At 49.7% G+C, this 19,903-nt stretch overlaps 1 protein-coding gene across 6 annotated transcripts in view; it reads right to left on the bottom strand.

Moving 5' to 3' along the window:
* Window positions 1-19,903, bottom strand: part of KCNIP1 (Kv channel interacting protein 1) — a 259,179-nt gene that overhangs the window by 5,394 nt on the left and 233,882 nt on the right. For 2 of the 6 annotated variants that reach the window (XM_014534872.1, XM_005860363.2), the window contains exons 2-3: window positions 5,418-5,450; window positions 526-650 (exon numbers count right to left, since the gene is read on the bottom strand). In XM_014534872.1, the coding sequence (XP_014390358.1) occupies window positions 526-650; window positions 5,418-5,450 (158 nt within the window). Of the gene's footprint in view, window positions 1-525; window positions 651-5,417; window positions 5,451-13,282; window positions 13,288-19,903 lie in introns of those variants that run through there. The other 4 variants (XM_005860365.2, XM_005860364.2, XM_014534873.1 and 1 more) reach the window with 3 other exon arrangements.

The raw sequence follows: 19,903 nt of genomic DNA, 5'->3' as shown, positions 1-19,903 counted from the left end.
GGGGGCCGGGCAGCCCCACCTTAGGACCAAAGTGGCTTTGCAGAATGATGAGACTTCCTCAGAGAATGGGCTGGGAGGAGGAAGCGTTTGGACTCTGGGAGGAGAAGGACCTGGGTTTGGTTCCTGGCTCTGCCCCTTCTAAGCTTTGTGACTTTGAGTCAGTCTCTGACCCTCAGTGTCCTTCGCTGTAAAATGGGCCTAACAGGATCTTCCCAACAAGACTATCATGAGGTTCAGTACCTGAAATAAATGGTAAATGAACACGCTGGCTTTCAGGCTTATGTATCAGTGCTGCCAGCTGGGTTAGCAGCCCCTAAACCCCATTGTTTCTGAGGCACCAACCATAGAGTGTGAACGGGTTATGCTGAGCTGGAACCCATCCTGCCTGGAGTCCTTCTTTCCTGCCAGGCGGCCTTGCCTCACGTGCACTTTATAGAACCGACCTCCCTCCTTTCACAGCGACACCGATGGGAGAGCTCAGCCCCAGGGGAGCCCGGCGGGGCCTCCGGGGGCCGAGGGTCTTACGTTTTTGAAGCCCCGATAGAGGACCTGCAGCTCCCTCTTGGTGAAGTTCGTCTGGGCCTCCAGCTGCTCCAGGCCCTCAGGCCGGTGGCAAACCATGGTCATCTCCAGCTCGTCTTCAATCTTATCTGGAACCGGAGGAGATGGCATTGGGATGCTGACCGGGGGTCGCTGTCAGACCAGTCGGGGCTGTCTCCAGGGTCGTGACCCGGGACACAGGGCCACGGGCCGGGACCACCCTGCAGAGGACCTTCCTGCCTGGATCCTTGCCCGGTCCCTGTCTGTCTCACCACCATCCACCGTCTCCAGGTCAGACCCCAGGGGAGGAGCTCGGTGCTGGAGAGAAACATGTTCCCTGTGAGGCTGACAGCGGAGGTGCTAAAAATAAGCCCACATGGAAACATTCCCCTTTCTTTTAAAATGATTTCTTTGCATATTCAATGTGCTGCGCACTGAACATCGGAATATTCTAGTAGAGACACAGGTAAGTGAGCAGATTGATCCACACCCTCCAAACAGCAAAGGGAAACAAGGCTATCAAAAAAGCATATATTAGCCCGGCTGGCGTGGCTCAGTGGTTGAGCGTTGAACCAGGAGGTCACGGTTCAATTCCCCGTCAGGGCCCAGGCCCAGGTTATGGACTGGATCCCAGTGTGGGGCGTGCAGGAGGCAGCTGATCAATGATTCTCTCATCTTTGATGTTTCTAGCTCTCTCCTTCTCCCTTCCTCTATGAAATCAATTAAAAAAAATAAAAGTATGGAGTAAACTCTCACCATTTTGGACAACTAGAGAAAGGCTAGCACGATCCAGCAAAAAGTTCAAATTACAGCATGAATATAAATTAAAAAATAGGGATGTATTTTACAGTATCATTTTGTAATATTTACTAGCTGGCCTGACATCATGGGAACAGGGCTGAAATGGGAGCTACTTTTTATACATGAAAGCTTCTAACGCATTGACGGGCTCTCAAAATCGCTGTTTTAAGTGGCAGTTTAACCACAGTGCAATCTCATTTTGCACCAGCGATGTAAAAGGTGTCCGTCGATTAAAGCGAGAGCTCTGCCCACCTCCTGCCGAAGGATCACAAACCCAAACAGGCGGAACTCTCGTCGTCTTTCCATCCCAGAAGGGTGAGTGAGTGTTCCCTCTGGGCGCTGCCAGAATGCTTTCTATGAATTTACTCCCATCAAGAATCAATTACCAGCTAACCTTTCCTGCCCATCGTTGCCATGCAGGCGTTACCAAATCCATATATTGAACGACTGCAGGTCTGGGCTGGCGAGAATAGTGGCGAGGTGGGCAGCTGCGGGGAACGGACACCCACCCTGGCACATCCCGCGGCCACGGAGAGTGCGGACGGGCGGGGTTTCTCCCTGAGACAACAGGTGAGCCGTGCGTGACTCTGCGGGCACCACTCTAGTCAGTGTCTGCCTCTTCGCACCACTTTTCCTTTTGCTACTTGGATTTCAAGAGGAAAGGGATCCATCAAAGTGAGTTTGAATCTTGCACCTTCCCCCAAGGGAACGGGCGTTTGGCTGGGTTTCCAAGGGAGAGGCCGAGGAATTTGGTGACAATTCCTTGTCATCATCTCTCTTATGTGCCTGGCAATACATATCACCTTGTCCTGCTTGGGAGCAGGACAGATTAGTCAACGTAAGTAAGATCCTCTGTTTAGACAACATGGCCACAGTGGCCAATTTCCTTGTAACTCTCACAGAGCCTTTAATTGTTATTATGTTTGCAGCTAACAAGTAGCAATTACAAACGAACAACAAACCCCCACATAAATCTAATTCAGAATGCTCATATTTTCTTTAGCTCATTTTAAAATACAAATCAAATTGTTGGTTTAAATCGCCTGGCATTAGATTCAATTGCAATTTTACGTAAAAATGTACAGAGAGCCCTGGCCGGTGTGGGCTCAGTTGTTTGGAGCGTCGTCCTGAAAGGTTTGATTCCCGGTCAGGGCTCGTGCCCGGGTTGCAGGCTTGATCCCCAGTAGGGGATGCAGGAGGCAGCCAATCGATGTTTCGATCTCATCTCTCTCTCTTTCTCTCTCCATTCCCCTCTCTCTAAAAGTCAATTATAAAACGCACAGATATTTAACATTGAAAAGAGGCAAAAGTTATGTTAAAATGTAAGTGAGGAAGATACAAATGTATTTTTGGAAGAAATGGTGTATTTTTGAAGGTGTCTAGTATACCTTTCCCCATTTATCTTACCTAGAAGCCTAAAATATATTTTTACAAGATCGTCTTCTTTCTATTCAGTTCCTGACTGAATTCCTCCTGAGTCTGAGAGAGTCTGACTCAGAAACTGCACTTGCCTGCCATCTCTTTTATTAAAAATGCACTAAGTAGTTATTGAAATATCAAATATTAAACCCATTAAGGTAGAACTGGACTTTATTAACAAATGATTAGTTTGCTGTCTGGGCAGCGGGATCGATTCCCATATCAAACGGGTTCTGTAACACCTGAATATTCGGGCATCGCCTGGCGAGCTTTTGTTTTATTTTCCTTTCCCGCCACCCTCTCCTTGTCAGGCTGCGGTGACAGCAGCCATGGAGGGAAATCCATGTCTCTGGACTGGAGATGCTGGAAGCAGCCTGCACACGGGCAGGCGGGGCTTAAACCCGCGGCTCTCGGTTCTCTTACTGTTAATTAGTAAGAACTCGAGTTCACACAGCAATCCAGTCAGCATACACACACATAGAAGCAAAAGTTTTAGGGAATCATCCTTTCCCCCACTAATGTGCTATTTTCAACTTTAATCTCTTTCTTTGTAAATCTGTGCCGAGTGTGACCCTCCTTGTGCCATGACGGGCAAATGGAAACGACTAATTGGCCTACACTTGAGGCAACCTTGGAGCGGGGAGGCATTCCTGTGTCTCACGCCAGCTCTCTCCTCCCTTTCCTGGGATGCCTCGTGGCTTGGCCACTGTACGTACACTCTGCAGACACTGGGAAGGGGCCTCAGGGGTTTTTGCACCCTCCTGTTGGCCCCGGAGAGTCCCTGGGTGGAGGAAGAGGAAACAGCATTAGTAGGTGAGGGGCCTGCTTGATGGTTTCTTTGGAGGTTTGTTAAGAGTCTCTGAGGCCAAAGGTTGCTTGTTGTTATTATTTTTGTTATTAAAAATAATGACGAGCCAGTTCCCAAGATTGAGCGTGGATGGTAGAAAATTAACCTAGAGATGAGCAAACCTGTTTGTCAAGTACTTTTAGTTTGTAAAATGTTTTCATGCCCGTAAGCCACTAAACCCTGTGTGTGGTGGGGAGTGGGGGGCCATTGCCCTCTCCACGCAAACATCAGGGAGATGGGTGTTCTGACACATAAAGAGTTCTCTAAGCAGGAGCACCTTAGAAAGCGATGCACCATCTCTCACTGGGGGTAGCGAAAACCAGATCGAATAACCAACTGCAGAGGATGCAGAAGGAGAGGCTGGAGAAGATGATGCAGAGGAAGTGGTCCTTACATTTTGGGGGTCACAGCTCTTCCGAGTGTGGGATGAAAGCTTCGGGCCCTCAGAAAAGGGGAGGCTCTGCCGCATGGCATTGTGCCTTGAGTTCTCTCAGTGACTTCCTATATCTCTCACCCCCACGGAGCCCAGGTGAAGAGCTGGCACAGGTGACCTCTTCCATTAAGTGGCTTCTCCTGAATCCCAGGCCTGCTGTCATCGACAGCTGGTGACAGACCTGGACCCAGAGTCCAGCCGGCCAGGCCTCTGGTATAGATCTCGCTTCCACGTGCCTCTGCAACAGCTTCTGCTTCCCTTGAGCGCAAATTGGAAATGGGCTTGTAGCCAGCCTTCCAGTGGGTCTGCCCCCAGCAAGCTCTGGCCTGTGTACAAGTCAGAGCCTTAGACTATGAGGAGCAGGAGGACCCACGCCTTTGGTCTTCTCCCTGGTGAGGCGCCTCCTCTGTCAGGCCCATAACCATGGCCATGACCATCTCCTTCTCCCTGGACGGAAAAATAGTTTTTCCAGCCTGCAGTCTCTGGCTGGACTTCATACCCACCCAAGCAGTTTTGAGGTTACAAAGTGGTGTCCCTTGGCGTGAACACAGCCCAGAGATAGGTCTTGTTCGGCCTATAACATGTGCTATAATTTTTTTTGGAACGCATTGCCAAGATTTAAAGATGAGGGATTCATGTGCACGTTTGGGTTTCTGATTTCCCTCGGGAAATGGGATTATCGGAAGCTTCGGTCTCGAGTTGTCACAAGGCAATTGTTTCCTGGAGCTGAGCAGTGACTGTGCCCTCCAGGGCTCCCTCCGTCCCCTCTGGTTCACCTACGTCAGCTATGCCGCCTTCCTGGCCCCGGAGGCGTTTCAGCTTTTGGCTCCTGATCTGTGGTACATACCCTCACACCTGCCTGCCTTTCTCCTGCCTCACCCCACTCCGTCTACCTAACCTTCTCGCTCCCTCACTATTTGCTTAACACATTCCACTTTGTTGCACAAAGGGATTGGAGCAATTATATGAAATAAATATAATACAATAATAAGAGGTAAAGTAATAAGAAAAACAGCCTCAGAAAATGTGGATTCGATTAGGAGGTCAAGACCACAGGGACCAAGAGAACACAGAAATTCAGGTCATTTGTTCTACGCAGTTACTACACTTGAGCCACAAATTGGCGCTGAGCTCTTATATATGTTTCATTGCCCAGGAGAGGAAAACATATCCGATGCTTCGGGGAGCAGAGCTTTCCTCATAAGTTGTCTCTAAAAGGACGTTTCCAACGGTTTCCGTGCAGGTGGGGTCTGTGAACACGGGGCACAGAAAGTTGGTGAGCGAGAAGACTTCTTAGAAAACCTGAACACTCAGTTAAATAGCTCTTCCTTTGAAAGTAATGTGACCAAGGAGTCAAATTAGTTTAAGCTTTTTTACCTCTCTGATACTGGTAATACCACCAGGCGATGTCTAGGAAAAAGTAAGAAAACATTTTACCAAATCCATTCATCAAAAAAGCAAAACACACTTTCATTTTCCAGGGAGCATCCGCTCCGAGGGAGTCTAGGTCACCGTCCAGCTCGACCCAGGCCAAGAGGTGTTGCAGGGGAGCTGGGCTGACCTCTCCCTGGCCTTTCCCCACCGTGAGAACAGGCAAGAGCGATGGGTCAGCTTGCAGTGCCCGCGGCTCCCAGCAGGGGGCTCACTGAGCATGCCCGCAGCCATGCAGCCATGCAGCCGGAAGAGAGATGGGATGGCATGGGGCAGAGGATGCGCGGATGTGGATGGGCCTCGGAAATACCTGCGCGTTTGCTTGAAGAGTGGCTCAGAGATACCCTCCACAATGGAGGCCCCATTGCCCCTCTCCGCTACTTGGTGATTTGAAGCCGATTCTTTAACAACAATCCATGAAGTATCTACTGTACATACCGGGAGGGGCAAAAGGACGTTTACAGTTGTCCCACCCTATGTATCAGTGAATGAAATAACTCTGTCCCCTGCTCTCATGGAGCTTACAATCTACAGATCTCGTCCCTTTTCAGGCTGGTAGGTAACAAAGATGCAGAAAAGGAAAAGGGCCCTTTAAAAACCCAACTAGCACATTAGGACATGTGAGCGGAGTGGACGTGGGTTCCCCGTGATGCGGAGAATAAAACAAGACAAAACATCAGCCCTAGAAAATCCTCATGGCAGCGTGGAGTGGGGGCCCCAGGTCCCAGAGAGTGGGACACAGGGGCTCTATTTGCTGCTCCCCCACTGGGAGTCTACACCGGGATCAGCCTGGTTTTCCTCTGCAGGCCATTACTTGAACTTCCTCCTGTCCTGCCAGTACCTCGAACAAGACTGTGGAAGGCAGCCCAGCCGCCACCTTAAGGGTGTTTTAGTCACTCCCTGACAGGAGGGACTTCGTTTCCTGCTGCCTCCCAAAGTGGTGCTGTCGGGGGCATCCAGGGGTAAGTGTTTCTGCTCTTGTCTGCCGACCTGAATTTCATACGAGAGACTTATTTTGCTGGACTTAGTTGCCCTCTTCTACCCCTCTGCATAAGTAGCATTGGTATTTATTTTTTTGAATAGACTTTCTTTTGAGAGCAGTTTTAGCTTTACAGAAAATGGGGAGAGTTCCCACACACCCAGCCTCACAGTGTCCCCTATTATTAACATCTTGCTTTGGTCTGACATATGTGTTGCAACGGACGAAACAAGATTAATAGATTATTTTTAACTGAAGTCCATAGTTTACATTAGCCGTCACTCTTCCCACGGTACAGTTCTATGGGTTTTGACACAAGTATAATGCCCTGTATCCTGCAGAACAGATTCACTGCCCTAAAAACCCATCAGGAGCATTTTCACATGGACTGGGCTTCTCTGGCATGCCAGGGAGAGAGGAAGGACATCCTGTCTGCTCATACGGAGTTCTCTCAGGCTGGTACACACACAGACCAGGGATTACAAACTCAGATGTAAGGATGGGAGCGTGACCTGCAGCAGTCTGGGAAGACAGAAATTGGACAGTGCTATTGAGACACCCAGGAACTGAGGGGCCAAGCCTGGGGGGGTCACAGAGCAATGGGCCTGACCCCCTGGACTGCTTCTTCCCTAGGCATTTGCTAATTCTTAGTGGACAGTTCAAGAGAAATTAGGCCAAAGCCAAAAGGTTGCAGAGCCAAACAGAGTTTTCCGCAGGCTCGCCAAGGCAAATGGAACACCTTCAATACAAGAGAGCCATCGCCCAGTAAAAGCCAAACCCCAACTAAGTGCTGCTTGCAAGCATAAGGGCACAGGAAAGGTCAAACTGAAAGGATGGAAAAAGATACAGGATGCAAACCAAAATCAACAAAAGCCTGCATGGCTATTTTAACACCAGATATCAGAGACTTTCAGGCAAGACACTTTGCTAGAGAGGAAGAGAGAGCTTTCGTAAGATTCAACGATTCTAAGTTAGTGTGCACTAATAATACAGCTTCAAAATACACATAAGGGCTGACAAAACTAAAATGAGAAATAGCAAATTCACAACCACAGCTGGAGATTTAAAAGCACCTCTCCAATAACTGATAAACAACAAAGAATCACTCAGGGACAGGAGATGTGAGCAACGCAGTTAACACACTTGGCCTCATGGACACACACAGGGCTCTTTCCCCAACAGTCACAGGGTGCCGTGCGTCCTTTCCAAGTGCACATAGAACATTCACCGAAACGACCCTCCCTGGGTCATAAAGCCAACCTCGACAAAGTGCAAAGACTTGAAATTGTGCAGGGTGTTTTCTGTCCAGAGCGGAATTAAGCAAGAAATCAAGAGCAAGACGAGCCCTGGCTGGCGTGGCTCGGTTGGTTGAGCATCCTCCCAGGCACCGAAAGGCTGAGGTGCGATTCCCAGTCAGCCCACATCCCAGCTTGTGGGTTTGGATCCCCCGTTGGGGTGTGTGCAGGAGGCAACCAATCAATGTTTCCCTCTCACATCGACGCTTCTCTCTCTCCCTCTCCCTTCTCCTCTCTCTAAAAATCAATAACAATATATTTAAAAAAGAAAGAACAAGAGGAAAATGAGGAAATCTCAGAATGTTTGGAAATCAAGCAGTATGGTTCGAATTCCCAAGTTACCCATGTGTCCAGAAAGAAATCTCACGGAAATTAGAATGTATTTTGAACTAAATGATAATGAAAACATGGCATATCAAAACTGTGGGATGCTACTGAAACTCTACCTAGAAGGGAGTTTAAAAGATCATGTTATACTTGAGCTACAGATAACTTAGGTGGCCGTGTGCAGACAACTGAATGCCGTGCTTCCTCGTGATACCACATTTCTAGTGAGACAGTGGTCCATTTTCGGTGCTGCCTAAGCTGTGTTGCTTCCATTGGAGATGACATCAGCGATGGCAAGCTGGCACCTGAAAGTGTCACCTTTGCTCTCTCCTTAAAGATGGTTGATTGGTTTGTTCTGGAAGGGTTTAGCACCATCTTTCTGATACCCCAATATAATGGGGTGAAGATCCTTGTTGGTGCCCATGTGGAGCAGAGACGGGAAGGAATTCCGTTTGGTCCTGAAGGGTAGCCTGGAGGCGGAGGCTCCGACAGCCCACACCAGCACACACGGCTCCTCAGCTCTGAATGTTATAAACTAACAACGGGTCCCAGGAGCACTGAGCCGAGCCTTGATAACGATTTCCTGAGTGTTCCAGACATTTTTTTTTAGTCTTCTTGGTTCAATAAAACTCAAGCTCATTTTTGCTCCAAGCATTTGTTCTCTTTATCTTGAAACCCTCCTGCCTCTTTTAAGCAAAATTAAATCTATACATTCCTCATTCATTCCCACCTCAGTCCTCAACATGCTCTAAAAAAAAAAAGTCCTATAAAAAAATCTTTGAGTACTGCTACTTCCATTAGATGGGAGGTTTTCAAGATCAAATGATTTAAAATTTTCCATACACAGTGTATTTCAGTTCTCTGACCTCTCTCCCCAAGCGAGGGTGTGTGGGAAGGGATGTTGGATGCACCTTGCAACTTCTTGGGAGGGTAGTGATGGAAACGTAATGAAATTATTGAAAGTCCACAAAGTCACTACCCAGTTTATGACAGCAATCACAATCCTGTTGTGTAACAGTCACACATTTTTTTCACCGAGACTGAGAACACAGAGACACTCCTGGGAAAGAAGTGAGGCATGTAGAGGCCAGGGCTGGCAGAGAGAAGGAGCCCCATGCGTTGTTGCAGGAGGAGGAAGAGCAAGGCCAATACATGAGGGACCCACCCGTGTGTCCCCTCACCTCCCACGCAATGCTTTAGTGCAGCTAAGACCCTGGCCAGACTGCAAAACAGAAATGCCAGGTTCATGGTAGCATCTCCCAGGGGCAGAAATCCCCAGGCGATGTTTCAGGTGATGGACCTCTTTGTCTGGATGAAACTTCTGTTGACGGAGGCAGCTCTGGCAGGGACCCCAGCTCCAGGGAGCAATTAGTCAAATGAGGCCCAAATCCTGCCACCACAGCATTCAGGCCACACTGGGGACACCTCCTGCCGTTTCTCCTTTGGTCTCAGCTGGACACGGCCCTGAAGTTCCAGCACATGCAGGTGGCCAGTTAATGAGCGCGGTCACTGTGTTGGGGACAGAGCACATGTGGGTCTAGAAGATTTCTGCAGGAAATAAGAGGATTACATGGGTGGGATTTTGTTGCTCCTTTTGAATGGGAAGCAAAAAATGACAATTCATTGCAAATGGGGGTGGGAGGAGTAGTGTATTTCAGTTCTCTGACCTCTCTCCACACCCTCATGTGGGGAGAGAGGTCAGAGAATTGAAATACACTATGTATGGAAAATTTTCAAGGGCACTTGTAGTTTTTTTTTTTAATATATTTTATTGATTTTTTATAGAGAGGAAGGGAAAGGGAGAGGGATAGAGTGTTTGAAACATCGATGAGAGGAACATCAATCAGTTGCCTCCTTCACATCCCCCACTGGGGATATGCCTGCAACCAAGGTACATGCCCTTGACCGGAATCGAACCTAGGACCCTTCAGTCTGCAGGCCGATGCTCTATCCACTGAACCAAACTGGTTAGGGCAAGGGCACTTGTAGTTTTAAGATGGAAAAATGAAGGTGCAGAGAGAGCTCGAAGAAATTTCTCAAAGGAAAAGTAAAATTGCCACGTGAATAGAACTTATCTCAGGTTGGCTTGCAAACATGTCAAACTCGCGGCATGTTTAAACGAGGCTTGCGGCCCGCTGGCTGCAAGTGTGACATGCTTGATTTTCTCATCCATGGAAACTCACAAGATCAAGGTCAGGCTAAGGTGTGCACGCCTGTCTTTCAGCCCAGACAGCTTCATGACTTGCCAGGTGGTGGCGCCTCTACAGAGGGCTCGCTTTGGTGGGCTGTGAAGAGCCTAAACACTGGCTCTTGGGACTGGGGAGAGCAGGGGTGGCGGGGAGAGGAGAGCCCGATTAACAGCATTTTCTAATTTCCTGATGTGAATAGTCTCACCAGGGACTAGTTCAGGATCAGCATGAAGTCGCTGGATACGGATTTGGGAAGGGAAGTGCACGACCCCAGCCTGACCCAGCTGGCTCACACACTCCTGCTGTTTGAGGAGAGTGGGCACATGTTCAACACTCCCAAATCCTTGTGCTCAGGTCCTCAAACCAACTTCATACTGTAGGTTCAGCAACTGAAACCCAACAAATATACCCTTTCTTTGTTGTTAGTGTGAAAATAAACTTCTGTACACCATCTATATATAAAAGCCTAAGTGACCGTTATGACCAGTCAACAGAAGGATCGGTCACTATGACAATGCACTGACCACCAGGGGGCAGATGCTCAATGCAGGAGCTGCCCCCTGGTGGTCAGTGAGCTCCCATAGCCAACCTCCTGCGGCTCCTCCCCCTGGCCAGCGGGCCCCAATGGCCCTGATGACCCCGATCACCAGCCAGGCCGAGGGACCCTACCCATGCACAAATTCATGCACCAGGCCTCTAGTGCAAAATAATCACAGGTGGGGAAATACTGGAGATTGGCCAGGTGAGCGTTGGCTGGAATTCAGTACTAACGTATCCTTGGATTGAGTGCCTATGTTGGGGAATGCAGAGAGCATGGTAATAATTTCACAATCGATCTAATCATCTCAATGTCCCTAGGAGAGATATGGTTATCAGACTAATCATGCCTTCCTTCAATCTAAATGAGGTATGTCAAGTGCTCTATGCACATAGTAGGTGCTCCAAAAAATGTTAGAACACATACTATGACTATGATTTTTCAGGGTCATTCTCCACAGTAGAATCCAATATTCACATCTGTTAGCTAGTTTCTAGGTCTAGATTATGCGTTTTCTGATGGATCTAGGTCAGCGGTTCTCAACCTGTGGGTCGCGACCCCTTTGGGGGTCGAACGACCCTTTCACAGGGGTCGCCTAAGACCATCTTGGGGAGAGAGGATGGTCTTATTTACATTATGATTCACAACAGTAGCAAAATTACAGTTATGAAGTAGCAATGAAAATAATTTTATGGTTGGGGGTCACAACATGAGGAACTGTATTTAAAGGGCCAGAAGGTCGAGAACCACTGATCTAGGTAATGAAATGTGCTTCTCTTTAACACAGGAAGATTTTCTCGTTCTGGGATTCACTCTGTCAGAGGCACCCAGGTGCCAGTTCAGTTGGACATGAAGTGGCGTAAGTGAGCATTGTCAATCTGTATCAACTGCGGCGGACACGCGCAAACACAAGACTCTGGATGAAGGAGCACCGAGCACCTCGGTCCGCAGGTGCGTGGAACAGCGCAGAGCACTGTGAGTGGGGGACACAGGAAACACAGCCTGGAGCATGAGCACGTGGGCGTAACCACGTAAGCCCTTGAGAAAATGCCCTGCCTCTTCTCCCTGAGAGTTACTACATGGCTCCAGTCCTCTGCCCTTAATAATCCAGGCAGTCAGCATGTGAACTGCTTTGGTCCATTTCTTAGCTGGAGAAGGAAGCTGGACATCACCCCCAACTGGCGCAGAACAGCCCAGCGCCAGGCCTGCAGCCAGGTCCTGGGAGAGCGGGTGTCTCCGAGGCAGGGAGGAGGTGGCGAGGTGTCATCTCCAGGCCTCGGCTCGGTAGCCTCTTAACTGTGCGCTGAATAAATGAAGCCTGGGCAGACACACCTTGAATTATTAATGAAGTTATTCAGCCCTGATTGCTTCCCTCTTTTGGGGAAAGGTTACTCACTCCAATGCCTTTGATTAGACTACACAATACATCACAATTGGGCCTATTTTATGTGCAACTTTATGGTGATAATAGTTCTGTCTCATTTAGAAGCAAATCAGACATTATGAACTTCGTGATTTATTAATGTATTGATTTCTATAAATGTCAGCGCAGCTCACAGCCAGTCAGAGAGCCCGGGAGCAATCAGTGAAGGGCCAATAAAAATGGAAAATGAAACCATCATTAAAAAAAAAAAAAAAAGGAAATACTGCCTACTTAGAAGGCCCGCCGCCTCTTGGAATTGTTTCAAGACTCAGATCATTACATGAAGGCCTCCTCCACCCCCCACGGAAGCAGCCTGCGTGCCACTGTCTGGGGAAGCTCTGTCTGCCTGTTCTATTTGGGCTGAAATAAACAAGAGGTGGGAGTCGGATGTGGAGGAAGCCTGGGGCCCTTGCCCAGACCCCTCACTCTGGAGAAAGCAGGAGGACAGGGGCACCCCTCCATCAGTTTGCCCCTCTACAAACCACCACCCCCCTGCTGAGGAATCTTCAGGATAAAGGCCCAGATTCCCCAGCTGGCATGGAAGGGTCTGCTCTGGGGCCCAGGTTACCTTTCTAGCACAGTTCCCCGCAATTGCCCAGCGTGGGTTTTCTGTGCAGCCACAGTCTGCTGGTGTCTGGACCCCTGTCTCTGCCAGAGCGTGGGATCAGCGGACCCCAACCCCAGCCACTCTCTCAACCTGGCTTAAGAGCCACCTCCTCTGGCAGCTCTCACAGAATGCCACGTGGAAAGCTCTCTTTCTGTCCAAACTCCAGAAGCACTTACCATCTATATATATAAAAGCCTAAGCGACCGTCGCAACTGAAACAACCAAACGGATGACCGAACAGGCTGTGTGGGGCAACCAGGCCAGCAGGGGGGTTAGTGAGGGGTGACCAAACGACTGAGCAGCAGACTTCGTGGACAAACCGGCAGTCAGACATCCCCCGAGGGGTCCAGGATTGGAGAGGGTGCAGGCTGGGCTGAGGGGACCCCCCCCATGCACGAATTTTGTGCACCGGGCCTCTAGTCTTCAATAATCACCAACAGATACCCGATCTACCTTTGGGGGTTGGAGCTTTCTTTTACCAGAGTCGGGTGGGGTGAGGAGATGGTGCCTTGTTCCTGTTTGGTTGGTTTTTATTTTTTGTATCTCACTCCCCAGGTGATGTCCAGTGTCCGCTTTGCACTTAGTAGGTGCTTAGTAAGCGCTCATTGTTTGCTAAGAGTGTGTAGAGCTACAAGGAGCTAATTAGGAAATACATGAAGAGCCTCGAGACAGCAGCCAAGAGGATATCTGGAAAGCATTTGGCTAATTAGCGGCCAATTCCGTCGTTCGTTGGACAGCTTCCTTCGGAAATCCTAGTCTGGCAGCCCTCAGGGTACAGCTGTTGTCTCACTTCTTTTAACTGTGAATCTTGTCAACATTTATTCCACACAAAAGATGGATTTTTAGCTCTCTTTAGAATCTGAAGCGATAGCTATGCAGGCCTGCATTACCACCCGGCAGCAGCTGGCTGGAGCTGAGGAGCAGTGGCTCGCTTTAGACAGACATGAGCTCGCTAGTAAACCACAGTCCCCACTACTCCCTATTACCTCTCCACACTAAGACCAATGGACAGTTGTTATCCATCATCACTAATCTACATGACCTGCCTGAGTCTGCAATCCCTGTTTAACAACCCTCCTCCTCCACACCACGTTTTCCCAGGTGACTTCCGTGCGTCCTGTGATCATCTAAAAGCGTGACAGAATTTCATGTTTTGGATCCTCGGCAACATGGAGAAAAAGGGTGTCCTGTGATTAGAGAGGGCTTCTCCCGATTTGGGCTGTGTCAGATGTTTGCTTCTGTGCTGCTAACATCACACGTCAGGAATGGGATAGACTGCCCTGTTTTACTAGGAGAAATGGAATCAGAGATCTTATGAGCTATCCCTGGGGTCACAAAGACAGCGAACAGAAGAGCAAAGACTAATCTCATCACCTGATTGACAGTCAGATGCTTTCTGACATCAGGGATCATCCTGTGGGTCCCTCAGGGACCCGCTCATGTGTCTCTGTGGTTCTCTGTCTCAGCAAGTCAGGGACCGGCTTCCTCTATCCACGATTTCCACATTGTCAGCGCTTGAGCATTTGCAGACCCAGTCTTAGGTGGCAGAAAGGGAGACGCCAAATAGTTTTCGGGGTCCCCTCCTCCCCTGCCTCAAGCTGCCTGCCGCCCATTTAGCATTTCCAATTCTGTTTCCCTTTTCTGAGCACGAAAGCAACCTTCACCAGGTAACAAAGCTATGTAAGCCACAGAGCGTAGGAATTACAGAGATGCTTTTATCCTGCCCTCTAACATCACAGACGTGGCTGACCGGTCCAAGGTCACACACCGGATTCCTGGCAGAGCAGGATTAAACTCAAGTCCGTCCTTCTGCCAACGCAGAGTTGTTCTCACAACGCCACTCACTCATTCGACAAACAATTGCTGAGTAGCTACTAAGTGCCAGCGACTCCTCTAGGCCCTGGGTGGTGGAGAGCAGGGGTCAGAGGTGGTGCTGCGTGCTGTGGATGAAAAATAAAGCAAGTGACAGCACTAGAGAGAAGTGGTCACGGGAGGCACTATTGCACACACGGGGGCCAGGGACGGCGCCCGCAGCTTAAGGGCTGGAGGCCTGCCTGCCTGGCGTCAAGAATATAAGAGGCTGGAGAAAGTGTCCGGGAAGACTTTTTCTAGCGAATCAGGAACTTCCTCTTTATTCTTATTTTAGTTGGCCCAGGACCCTGCAGGGAGAACTAGGTCCTGGTAGTCATAATTAAAAGGGAGAGATTAAACATGTAATATAAGTGTGTTAATTAGCAGAATCTAGGAAGGTAGGAAGCAGTGGGACCAGGTTAGGGATGTGAAATGTAACCTTGTATACATTTCAAATTATTTCTCAGAAATATTCCTAGATGAGGAGAAAAGCAGGTTTTGTAAAATAAGAAATGTCTGTCTATCTATCTATCTATCTATCTATCTATCTATCTATCTATCTATTTATTTATCTATCTACCTACCTATCTATCTATTTATTGATCTACCTGTAGAATATCATACATAAACATCTTAGCAATGATTATCTTCTATCTATCTATCTATCTATCTATCTATCTATTGATCTACCTCTAGAATATCATACATAAACATCTTAGCAGTGATTATCTTTGAGAGTTCGGATTTTGAATGGCTGTTACATTCTTTTTTTTAAATGGAATGCTTCACGAATTTGCGTGTCATCCTTGTGCAGGGGCCATGCTAATTTTCTCTGCATCGTTCCAATTTTAGTACATGTGCTGCCGAAGCGAGCACACATTCTTTTGAGACTTAAATGAGCTGATGGGTGGAGGTGTACCTGGCATGCAGTATACGCTTCATAGATGCTACACAGCCCCCACCTAACTTGCCCCGAACCTGGAAAGAAGAGGGAAAAAGAAAGACACAGCCTGGTTAGAGGCGGTAGGTTGGATGATACTCTCCATTCTGGAAGAGGCATTTCTGAGACACGGTGTGTGTGTGTGTGTGTGTGTGTGTGTGTGTTCCACTGACCAGAACAGCAGCTGACAGCTGACATTTCAGAAGCATTTCCTAGGTACCAAGCCTGCATCTAGAGTTTCATGTGCATTATCTCCCGTAACCCTCCCCAAACCCCTGGGCGCTCCACGCCGCTACCCTCTTAAAGACAAAGGACCTGAGACTTGGAGAGGTAAGGTGACCTGCCCAAGTCCGCACAGTTGGACATGGCAGACCTGGGACTGAAATCCAGGTCTTCCTGACGACACAACCCTTGTTCTTAACTGCACATCATGTGTGTGTGTGCTATAACCGCATCGAACTGGGTGAAAATTCCAACTTTGCCACTTGCATGCGATCCTACCCCCCGTCCCTGGGTCCCGTGAGGACCAAGTGTGACAGGCATTCGAGACCTGTGCCTGGCGCACCCCGCAGTGCTTGCGTGTGCTGTCCCATGTGCCCTCATTTGGGTCCCCAAGGGGCCACTCCACGGCACCTGGGTCTTCTGGGGAAGGGTCCCAGAGCTCCGCTGCTGAAAAAGCAATTTTTTTTTTTTGCTGTAGCTGTGCAGCTCAACTTTGCCACTTGCATGCGATCCTACCCCCCGTCCCCGGGTCCCGTGAGGACCAAGTGTGACAGGCATTCGAGCCCGTGCCTGGCACCCCGCAGTGCTTGTGCGTGCCGTCCCATGCTCCCTCATTTGGGCCCCCAAGGGGCCACTCCACGGCACCTGGGTCTGCTGGGGAAGGGTCCCAGAGCTCTGCTGCTGAAAAAGCAATTTTTTTATTTTTTTTGCTGTAGCTGTGCAGCCAGATCTTTAATATTTAATTAGGGAGACCTTCCGCTTGGAGAGAGGGCAGGACTTGTTATTAAATCCCCGCTGCTCGGGCTCCCTCACTCGCCCGTGGGATTATTCATTCATTTCCAGTCACACAATTTAATATTGCAGCAGCTAATGGGGAGATGTTGATAATTTGTAAAGCTGGTTGGTCCCCAGGCCATTGCAGGAAGCTCTGGGCCTGGGCCTGATGCGGGGCTCAGGCAGATTCCTAGGAGGCGAGGGCTCCCCGGCGCCTCCTTCTCATTATGGGCGAACATCCCCGATGCCCCTGAGATGCCAGTGGGGAGTCAGTTCGCTGCACAGTCACAGCCTCTAGGAGTCAGGATCCTGGGACACCTGGGTACACTAAAGGCTTTTTGTGTTAAACTTGGCACCCAGGGTTTGTGTTAATCAGGTGCAGTAAGGCATGGGAATGACTGTCACGGACAAAGAAGTTTACACTCACAGGTCCCTAAAAACAGGCAGCACGCACGCACGCACGCCAGGCAGGGCCATGCGGGAAGCACCAGGGCTGGTCAGGAGGCAGGGGGAGGGGAGGGGGGCGTGGCCCACAGCCATTATTGGGGATTTCGTGGGAAGGGACTGGTGAGGCTGCTCAGGTATGCGAGTAAGTTTAGGATTAGAAAGATTGGAGAATTTTGGCAGCCTCCGAGCTGGGGGAGGGCTGCCTAGTTGTCCAGTACCTGGCCCTGGGGTGACTTAGGGCAGAGGGAACGCTGGCTTGGTGGGTGCGATTTAGATAAAGGAGATGGCTGGGGCAGGGACCGGATTGCTGGTTTGCATATCGAAGGCACACTTGCAGGGGAGTCATTGGCAAGTCCCAGGAACAGCGGCTCTGGGAGGCGAGGGGCCGTCTCTCTAGGATCAAGGCCCCAAATGCAGGAGCATCAAGAATACAGAAAATAAGAAAATACAGTCACTGGAGTTAGGTTCTGCAGTCAGACAGACGTGGGGCCAAAATGCCTCCTTTGGCATTTCCTCGCTGGGGTGTTGGGCATGACCATCCCTGGGATCAAATTGAGGTACTCAATACCCCCCCTACCCCCCACCCCCTACACCGACTATAGCAAAGCTCCAGCTTATAGGCTCAGCCCTCCCAGCGGGTTCTCCGCAGGAACAGGCAGAAGGGCCTTTGTCAAACAGCCATCCAGAGGGCACAGACCATGGAGTGCCTAGTACGTGCCAGGCACGGGGACGGCAGTGGGACTGCGATGGTGAGCAAGGACAGGTGTGGTTCTTGGCCCCATTGAAGTCACAATTTGGTGTGATAGGGACTTCACCTAAGAACCACAGACACAGGTATCAATTGTCACTGTGAGGCGCGCTGCAAGGGGGCGCTATTGGGTGCTACGGGAGGGAGTGGCAGGGGGCTCCGGTGTAGTGTGGGCAGTCAGGGAGTGATGACGGCCTGAGATCTGTAGGGGTGGGAGCTCACTAGAGGGGAAGGAAGTGTGTGTGTGTGTGTGTGTGTGTGTGTGTGTGTGTGTGTGTGACATTCTAAGTGGGAGGGAAGATGAGCTGGAGCTTCGCAGGACCCTCCTGTGTAGAGGCTCTGCGGGAGGAGAAATCAAGGTTCAAAGGAAGTCCATCTGAATGTGCCCTTGCTTTAAAGCCCTCGGTGGCTCCCCACTGCCTGCAGGAGAAAGGCCATGCTCCGTAATGAGCGGGCCAGGCCTTTCATGATCTGCGCCCTGCTTAGCTCTCAGGTTCAGATAAACATGGTCTCTCTCCTCCCCCCTGTCCCCCTGCCCCCACACTCACTCTCTCCAGTGCTTGCTGTTCTGCCAACACGACTTCCTGGTGATGCTTTCCTGCCTTTGCACATGCTCTCGCCTCTGCCCGCTGCCTGATTTCCTTCCCTGTCTGCTGGGTTACATCCCGGTCTCCTTCAGATCGATCCCCTTGCACTGCACACCTCCAGGGGACACTGTTTAGACGACAGTGTGAGTGGATTCTGCTGGGCTTGTGCAGCCGCCATAAAACGTCACCTCGAGGGCCACTTCCTCAGACACGGACGCTCTGCTGTCCGCCCCAGGCAGCATCGGCACAGGGGATGGTCGGCACAGCGAGGCTTTTCTGTACCCCTGACCAGGGGCGCCTCGAGGCTGAGGCAAGTTCAGTCACTCATTTAACCAATAGGTGCTGAGCTCCTATTCGGTGCCTGGTACTATTCTAAGTGCCAGCAACATGGTCGCAGAGAAGTCAGGCATGTGCTCAGTTCAGCAGGACTGGCGCATTAAACACATAATCACATACGTGAATATGCAGTTATGAACGGTCTTAAGTGCTGTGAGGGAAGAGTGGGGGTGGTGTGGGGAAGAAGAACCAGCAAGAATCTGATTTGAGTTAGAAGGAAGGAGAGTCTGCCCTGCGAGTGGCTGAGTGTTGACCCATGCACCAAGAGGTCACTGGTTTGATTCCCGGTCAGGGCACATGCCCAGGTTGCAGGCTCAATCCCTGGAGGGGACTGTGCAGGAGGCAGCCGATGTTTCTCTCTCATTGATGTTTCTATCTCTCTCTCTCTCCCTCTCCCTTCCTGTCTCTCTAAAAATCAATAAAAACACATTAACAAAGAATAAAGAAGGAAGAAGAGTCTGCAGACATACGACCTGAAGTGTGAGGGTGAGCGAGTAGTAGGAAAAGTTTCCGAGAAAGTGAACAGCATGTGTAAGGACGATGAGATGAGGATGAGCGCGTCCTTTTGAGGAACTAACTGGAGGCCAAGTGGTGGAGCAGAATGACCGAGGGAGGAAGTGGGGTGTGGTAACTGGTCAGATCAGTCAACTTTGGGTTTCCACCTTTCAAGCAACGGGAAGCAGAAGTACCACATTTATAATTGCCCCAAACTGGAAACTCACCTACGTGACAATCAACCGTAAAATAAACACAAGTTCTTAGCATATTCACACAATGAAATGCTACACAGTGATGTGAATGAATTAACCGCAGCAGCATCCTCCAGTATGGATGACCCCGGAGAGTGCAAGTAAAATCGATCTGTGCTGTTAGAAGTCAGGATAGCGGTTATCCTTGGAAGTAGCGAATGGAATGGAGCAAGTAAAGAGCCTCTAGGATGCTGTGGTGGTGGTGACTTGTCTCCTCCTTCTGTTTTAAATCTGGGTATTGGTTACATGGGTTTTGGTGCACATTATCTCTATATATAAAAGGTTAATATGCTAAGTGTCCGACCATCCAGGTAATGACGTCACATAGCAACTTCCGGCTTTCTCTCCCTAGCGACCAGCCTCCTTGCAGTTTCTTCAGCCCAGGAACACTACCTGCTTTACAACTAGGTGGAAACATTT

The sequence above is a fragment of the Myotis brandtii genome, unplaced genomic scaffold, assembly GCF_000412655.1.
Source record: "Myotis brandtii unplaced genomic scaffold, ASM41265v1 scaffold1338, whole genome shotgun sequence".
Taxonomy (NCBI): domain Eukaryota; kingdom Metazoa; phylum Chordata; class Mammalia; order Chiroptera; family Vespertilionidae; genus Myotis; species Myotis brandtii.
This window is presented reverse-complemented; position numbering and strand designations above follow the sequence as displayed.